General features: G+C 48.0%; 3 protein-coding genes across 3 annotated transcripts in view; all 3 read right to left on the reverse strand.

Annotated features, from left to right (window-relative positions):
• Window positions 1-4418, reverse strand: part of snx29 (sorting nexin 29) — a 109310-nt gene extending 104892 nt beyond the window's left edge. The window contains exons 1-4 of the mRNA XM_017310678.1: window positions 4058-4418; window positions 3361-3425; window positions 1689-1741; window positions 463-587 (exon numbers count right to left, since the gene is read on the reverse strand). Of these exons, the coding sequence (XP_017166167.1) occupies window positions 463-587; window positions 1689-1741; window positions 3361-3425; window positions 4058-4064 (250 nt within the window). The 5' untranslated portion in view covers window positions 4065-4418. The remainder of the gene's footprint in view (window positions 1-462; window positions 588-1688; window positions 1742-3360; window positions 3426-4057) is intronic.
• A 149-nt stretch (window positions 4419-4567) lies between these two features.
• On the reverse strand, window positions 4568-6764 carry LOC103481025 (transmembrane protein 238-like). Its single transcript, XM_008436253.2, has one exon. The coding sequence runs from the start codon at window positions 6142-6144 to the stop codon at window positions 5662-5664; it is 483 nt and encodes a 160-aa protein (XP_008434475.1). The 5' UTR covers window positions 6145-6764; the 3' UTR covers window positions 4568-5661.
• Window positions 6765-7098: 334 nt separating this feature from the next.
• Window positions 7099-7449, reverse strand: LOC103481026 (phosphoinositide-interacting protein-like). The gene has a single exon (XM_017310679.1). It carries the CDS (start codon window positions 7447-7449, stop codon window positions 7099-7101), a length of 351 nt encoding a protein of 116 aa, XP_017166168.1.
• Window positions 7450-8077: the final 628 nt, after the last annotated feature.

Consider the following 8077-nt stretch of genomic DNA (forward strand, 5'->3'; position numbering starts at 1 on the left):
GGTAACGGGGTGGGCTTGGCTGGGGTTGCTAGGTAACGGGTTGGGCTTGGCTGGGGTTGCTAGGTAACGGGTTGGGCTTGGCTGGGGTTGCTAGGTAACGGGTTGGGCTTGGCTGGGGTTGCCAGGTAACGGTGCCAGTGGAAGTAGAAGTTTTTTCATAAATATTAGGGAGTTGTTTACCTAAACAAGCTCTTATGTCTTGCTGAAAAGTTACGTATAGTTAGTTTTGTCTTATTTTAAATGTGATGTCTGCATTAGAAACTGAACAAAAATACTTGGTAAGATTTAGTGTTTCTGCGGTGAACAAGTGAAACGGGGAAGCAGACACGTTCCCAGAGGTCTGCTTCCTCAGCCCGACTCTGTTCCTGCAGAATTCAACGCTTCACGCCTTCAAAACGACGTGAACAGCCAGACGTTCACGTCGGATGTTTCCCGTTTCTCGGCAGGTGGTGATGCGTTCACCTGCGTCCGTCTTGCTGCTGAAGCCGGCAGCCTGCTTCAGCGCTGCAGCGGTCAGCGCCAGGCCTTTGCTCTTCCTCAGGCCGTGCTGCAGCACCGCCTCGAACTGAGCGCACAGGCAGATCACCCTGTAAACACAGAGCGCTTCAGTTAAACCTTCAGCTAGTAGGACAGCAAAAATATAATGAAGAAAATAACTAAATATATCAAACATAAAAACACAAAACGTCCACATCCAGTCCAATGAGTAGAAAGAAGATTAAACTTATGACACCAATTGTCTTCCATATTTATATTTACACATTTAATTTTTACTCATCTCACGAGTAGAACCTTCATGATAACAAATTTAATGACAAATCATCTCAGAAGTCATCACAATAAATGATAATATTGTTGTTTTCCAGCAATAATGACATCATGATGCAAGGACTGATTCTCAAAGATCAATAAACTTTAAATTCCAACAAACATTTAACACTGGGACTGGAAGACATTTTAAATATCCAAGATAAATAAAACTAAACAGAAACAAATAAAATTCATTGTAAAATGTAAAACTGTCCTATGAAACCAAAACACCAAACTGAAACTTTCATCATCCAGGTTTTGGTAGAAACACAGAAATGATGAATCCTGCAAATGGAAATGATTGATCTGGTTTCAATTTATTATGAAATTAAATGATTTATTGCTTTTTCTGACAGGCTCAGTCTTATATCTGTAAAGTTAATGAATGACATCATGCTTACTGTCCACAGTCTCCAAACAGCCATGGGCCTTTCACAATAAATCAATTCAACAGGTTAATTCATTCAAATTATTTATTGATTTAACGCCTTGGAGTTGGGCCTCTGTCTCTTTAAGAAGCTCCTGCTCCTCCTGAAGCTCCGCCCCCAGGAAGTCGTCCCAACATGGCTCCTCTTTTAACCCTTTAACGAGCAGCAGCTCCTATAATGAGCTGTTTGCTGCTGGCTAGTCTGAAGGAGCAGCGTGGGGGAGGAGCTGCGCCTCAGAGGCGGAGCTTGGTCCACCCAGGCGTTCTGAACAGCTGAATGGTTGCCATGGAGACTAAAGGATTTCTCAGACATGAAAGAATCAAAGCAACACGGCAGAAGACAGCAACTTCCTGAAGAGCTGCTTTCAAGCTTCACTTAGCAGTAAAGAGATACGTGGTCCAGTCTGAATCTGCGGTTCTGAAAAACATTTCCCGTTCGGACCTGCTCTACCTGCTGTCCGAGTCCGTGGCGATCTCTTTTCTTCCTCCAAAGCGGATTTGGCACTGCAGAGACATGAAAGGAATGAAAACATGAGAAAGTTCCCGCCCTGCAGGCGGCAGAGCCAGAACAGACCTTCCAGCTTGAATGTTCTGCTGCAGAACAATCCGGGTTCGGCTTTGATCAGAGTCACGCAGCTGCTTTCTCTGCAACCTGAACCCAGCCTGCTCACGTCGCCACGGTGACGCCCGTGCCAGACCATCTGCTCTTCATCATCCTCATCCTCCCAGAAGGTTTTTCTCACAAATTTCTACATAAGTCGACCCAGGAGACATTGTTCTACTTCCTGTCTGTCTGTGTGAGCAGCAGGTGAAGGAAGTGAAACAACAACAGATCCACATTCTGTCACATTAAAACCATAAAGGTTTTACCAAACAGGTTTATTATTATTAAATTAGTCCCAAGTCTTGCAGGAAGAGATAAAACCACATTTTAACATTCAGATTTAAATGAAAATGTCCCCACAGTGAAACATGATGTTGGCAGCATTATGCTGTGGGAATGCTCTTTAGCAGGAACAAGACGACCAGAGTTGATGGGAAGTTTGGTGGAGGAAAACCTAAAGACTGGAGGGTCTCCTTCCACTCCTAACATGCAGAGATATTATGGGATGCTTTACCTCAAAGCTGATTCATGGGTTACAATGGCCTAGTCAAAGTCCAGACCTAAATCCAATAGCAGATCTGAGATGAGTCTTTAAAAAACTCGAGTTTGAAGAACTAAATCCGGCCTGAGTAAGAATGAGCAAAAGTTTCCATCTGGATGTTCAAAGATGAAACAAACTTCAAACTGAAGACGCGTCGCATCGCACTGCCGCAGACGCATCACCATAGACGCGTCGCCTCGCACTGCCGCAGACGCATCACCATAGACGCACCGCCATAGACGCATCACCATAGACGCATCGCCACGCACCGCCGCAGACGCGTCGCCTCGCACCGCCATAGACGCATCACCATAGACGCATCACCATAGACGCATCGCCACGCACCGCCGCAGACGCATCACCATAGACGCGTCGCCTCGCACTGCCGCAGACACGTCGCCTCATATCACCGTAAAAATGTTCCCGGGGTGTGAATACTTTCAGACGGGTCTGCAGCTGCATCTCTATTTAATTCAGTTTACCATCATATTTCTCCCAGAGTTCAACTGAACTGAACTGCTGCTGCCTCCTGTGGGAAGGATGCTAACCGCTAACGCTAGCCGCTAATAGCTAACCGCTGATGTCTAACATTAACCACTAACGGCTAACCGCTAACACTCATCGCTAATGGCTCACATTAAGCACTAATGCTAATGGCTAACCGCTAACACTCATTGCTAATAGCTCACATTAAGCACTAACGCTAATGGCTAACCGCTAACACTCATTGCTAATAGCTCACATTAAGCACTAGCGCTAGCCACTAACCCAGTGTTTCTCCCCCCCCCCCTGCCCTGCATGTTTCAGGTGTTTCCTTCTGCCACCTGAACTGAATTAACTGGTTTCTGCAGCACCTGGTGGTGATGCAGCCATTTGGATCAGCTGTTCTGGAACAGAGGCTCATCTAGAACATGCAGGGCAGGGGGCCTGAGGACCAGGGGGGGGGGACACTGCGCTAACCGCTAATGGCTAACTCACCTGTTTGACGGCGTCCAGCAGCCTCTCGAGGAGGTTCTGTCTCTTCGCATCATTCTGCTGAGTTCCTGCAGAGGAAGGAAACACACTGATGAGGAGGAGGAGGAGGAGGGATGAAGAGGAGAGAAACATGGAGGCGGTTTCCCTGAGACGTTACAACAGAACAAAGTTACTCTGGGCTCAGAAACGGTTCTGAAGTTAATCTGAGGAGTCCAAACTTTTTATCACCTGAGCCAAAATCATCAACAGCGAAGAAGCAGGACAAAAATAAAATCACATTTTTTTCTACAAATGAAGAATTCAGGCTGAAAAATGATCAAAGCTTAAAGACTTTGAAGGTTTGTCTCAATAAAAGAAACGTGTAGATTGTTTTAGGTCTCCACTGAAAAAATTATTCTGGTTTTAAAGTGGATTTAAAGTTCAGAACCAAACTAGCGGGCAGAATCTGGACCTTTCCTTTCAAAATAAAAGCTGAATGTTTCTAGGCTGTTGTTAAGGTGACCTGAGCGCTGCGTTGATGTTGTTGTTGGACTTTTGCTTTCATTTTCCAGCAGCAGAGTCTGACCGAACCGAGCCCAAGTGTTCCGAACCACAGAATAAAGCAGCTGGAGCTGAACGTGTGCAGGAAGTAGCTGGTTCTGGTAGCTCTGAGCAGGTTGCTGGACCAGAACCTCCCCTGGCTGCAGGATGAGAGACTCACCGTTCATCCTGACATCCGACCTCCTGGACCGGAAACGACTCGGAGGAAACGGTTCTTCTCATCTCCCAGAACCAGCACCAAGCTAGCGGTGCCCCGGCTCCATGCCGCCGCCGCAGCCGACCTGGACCCACCCAACAGCGGCGTGAGCGCCGATGCTCGCTCGGTGAACAGCGAGGCCTGCGGGGGAGCCGCTTCACCGTCCGATAACCCGGCGGGCCGTGTTGGACGCGGTTCCGAGGCCGAACTGTGAGCCGTTCGGTCCCGTGTCAGCAGAACCGGGAGCCGCTTTGGACCAGAAACCAAAAGTTATCAGAGTATAATCAGTTCAGCCTGTGACATTGCGAAAAACTGAAACCGACCACTCACATGACGGCGGCGGGGTCACGTGACCAAACATTCCCCGGTCACATGATGACGTGCGCTGCTGGGAGTTGTAGTTTTTACCTGAAAAACTGATTTCCGTCGCTTTAGGCTTGTTCTGCTGGTTCTGCGCGGTCCAGATGAGCAGATATTCTTCTTCTTGGTGTCTGAAAATGTTTTCTTCATTCTTTATCCAATTCTATCATTTCCCCCATTTGCTTCCTGTGGCCTAAAAACCTGACAAACTAAAAACATGACAAACTGTCAGATTCAGGTTTTTGTTCCTCTTTAAAATAAAAAGTAACACGTTCGCTTTCTAAAATAATGTAACGAGCCACCAGCTGTTAAATCCTCACATGAGGATAACATACCACCTCCAAAGCATTTTATTAGGATATAGTGTGGCAGATTAACACATTGGGAGGTTTTCTACATGGAAAATAATTATACAATACAATTATATATTTGCAGATTCATCTTTCTCATTGGTGGCATAACTGAAATACTCTGATTCTTCTTGGTGGAGTCAGGTGGAGAACATCTGTGCACAGATGCTCTGTTGGATGCACGTCCTCCGGTGCTTCACGTCACCATAAAAGTCTTAATAACAGAAAAAACAAAAACAATAGACTTGCCGCTTTTTGAGTAAAAGTTGCTGAAGAATCCCACACTCAGCCACGCCCCCAGAGTATGTAGGCTCCGCCCACTTTGATGACACTGGGGGGCGGAGCTAAACACTCAATTCTTAATGGTTTAAACTTTAAACAAGATGGAAATGTGATATTTTTACAACTTTTAATTTCACACAAAAATTCTAAAAATATTTTACGAGTTACAAAACAAGTTCAGTGTGGGTTTGTTTCATCGTTAATTTAGATTTGACATATATTACCAGCAATAATTTAGTATTTTTGCAGAAAATAGGGAACATATGGACAGTAAAAGCTAGTAGCAGCTGTTTATAGCTGCTTCCTGCTTCAGGTGTGTCAGTTTTCGCTTCAGCAGCAGCAGCATCTACAGCTTCCATGATAAATGAACAGATCAAATGAAGCACTTCACTCTTTTCAACTCCTCCGACATCTGTAAATGAGCTACAGCAGTAAAAACAGCCAGTAGTCTCTGTTGTGGTCAAAGTTTACGTCTTATCATCATTCATCATCTCTGTGCTGACTAACGATTACAGACACATAAAAATAACAGTTAATACAGACAAAAATAAAACTCCAGCTCCAGGTTCTGACTCTTCATATGGACAGAGTTTCTCTCACAAGTTGTTTTGAGGAGGAGCCTTTAGAGCTGCCGTATATGGTGGAGAGTGTTACATCCGTACCGCAGTCTGAGGGCCCGGGGCCCCCGGAGGGCCCCTCTTCCACAGGCCGAGCCTTTTTCCTGAAGGAGTTCCTGATCCCGTTGGAAACCCGCCTGACGGCCCGGCTGAGCCGCCTGTCCCGGGTCTTCATCAGGCCCACGTCGTCCTCCAGCTCCTCTGGCGGCACGTCGATGTTCCCCGAGTACCAGAAGATCCACCAGATCAGGCTGAGGAAGATGACAATGGCGCCGCCGTAGATGAAGACGTCGTGGATCACCAGGCCGCTGAACACCCCCACCATGATGACCAGGACGCCCAGAACGTCTTGGACCACCGCCAGCCAGAAGGCACACTTACAGCGGCCGACTCCATCGTACGTCTCCTCCATGACCGGCGCGATCTGCACGGAGGTGGACATGATGGCAGAGGACGTCCTCCAGACCAGAGGAAGAAGAAACCTGGTCCGCCGGCGGCTGCAGGACTGTGAGGCCAAATCCCTGCATGGAACAAGCTGCTGTTCAAAGTACAATGTTCACCGGTTGTTATCTGGAATCCACTGGATCTGAAGTTTCAGTTGCATCATCTCTGACAAACACGCAGCGGTCATTCCAGATAATCACCTCCCATCATCCGACGTTTGGTCATTTCTGTTTACTGTTGAGTTTTGGTTTGAACAGTTTCTGATATTTCCATTGCAAAAGAGTCAAATGAAATCAGTGGTGGGAACAATCCGCTAACAGCTAATACTGAAGCTAATTAGTAGCCTAGCGCTTTAGCTTTGGAAACATTTAGGGCACTTATAGGTTTCCATAATTACCGTTTCCAGATTTATTCAACAGCGCTGAAGATGGTTCCACTTCCTCTCCTAACTTCATTTAAACCAAGAAACATCCAGAAACAAAATAGAGAGAATAGTAGAGAACAAGATATTAAATACATCAGAGGGGATTATAATTATAATGTCAAAATAAAATGGTGCTGAAGGGTTGTAATCTTTTAACTGATTTAGCATTTAAACTTAAAAAAATTCTATATTAATTGAATATGAAATCATCTAGAAATTAGGTTCTTGCTGCAGACGTTAAATCCTGCTGGTGTAGCCTTTAGCAGTAGAAGTTTATTATTAGAAGTTAGGAGGCATCATGTGGCATCAGGAACTCGGCGGGTTGATCTACATGCGGCTGAAAACATGAAGCTCAGCTGCGTGGAGCCGCATGATGACTGTGACCGGCTCAGCCCTGCTCTTCATCTCAGACTCATGTCCTCCTCCAGATCCAGGCTGAAGACAACAGCCAGCATGTGGAGCAGAAGATCCTCTGCTGGACCCGGTAGATCCTTAAAACCGGAAGGAAACCCGGCCGACCCAGAGGCCTCAACATTCGTCCTCCAGCCCCTGGCTGAGGCGTCGCCGCCGCCGCTTCTCCTTCAGGACGGGGATCCACACCAGGCCCACCGCCACGAACGTCAGCCCTACGGACAGGCAGGCCGACGCCACGGACCGGGACGCGCCGCTCACCCCGGCGGAGCGGAGCAGGAGCAGCAGCGCGCCGGCCGCAGACATCAGAGACCCCATCACCATGGAGATGATGGGCTTGTGGAGGAAGGCCCAAGCTGGACCTGCTGAGCGCTGGTCTGAGCACAGGCTCTGATCCTCAGGTTCCTCCATGGCGTCCTGAGAAAACCCCTTGTTCCGTCGGTCCGTTTGGACTGGTTCCGCTCCCATGGAGCAGCAACACCAGTAACCCGGGAACACAAGCCGGTAACTCCAGAAGGACCGACGCAGCCGCAGACCAGAGGCCGGGCGTCGGAGAGCCGCCCGTCATCGTCTGCTTTCATTCAGCATCAATCATCCACACATCAGCGCACCGGGCTGCAGCAGCCGCCGCTGGACAAAAGCTGCGTCACCTGATACCGGCGCACCGAGAACAACCGTTTCCACGGCCACCGCACGCAGCGCAGCGGGTAACATAAGACTGACAAATTTGGTTCCCTCATCAATACATCCATCAGTCACTGACCAGGAGGCGGAGTCAAACATGGCCCACCATGACCGCAGTCACCCCAAAGGTCAACCTACAGAGACCAGCATCGCCCCAAAGGTCAGCCTGCAGAGACCAGCATCGCCCCAAAGGTCAACCTATACACGTCACCCCAAAGGTCAGCCTGCAGAGACCAGCATCACCCCAAAGGTCAACCTGCAGAGACCAGCATCGCCCCAAAGGTCAACCTATACACGTCACCCCAAAGGTCAGCCTGCAGAGACCAGCATCACCCCAAAGGTCAACCTATAGAGACCAGCATCACCCCAAAGGTCAACCTGCAGAGACCAGCATCGCCCCAAAGGTCAACCT

The sequence above is a fragment of the Poecilia reticulata genome, linkage group LG19, assembly GCF_000633615.1.
Source record: "Poecilia reticulata strain Guanapo linkage group LG19, Guppy_female_1.0+MT, whole genome shotgun sequence".
Taxonomy (NCBI): Eukaryota; Metazoa; Chordata; class Actinopteri; order Cyprinodontiformes; family Poeciliidae; genus Poecilia; species Poecilia reticulata.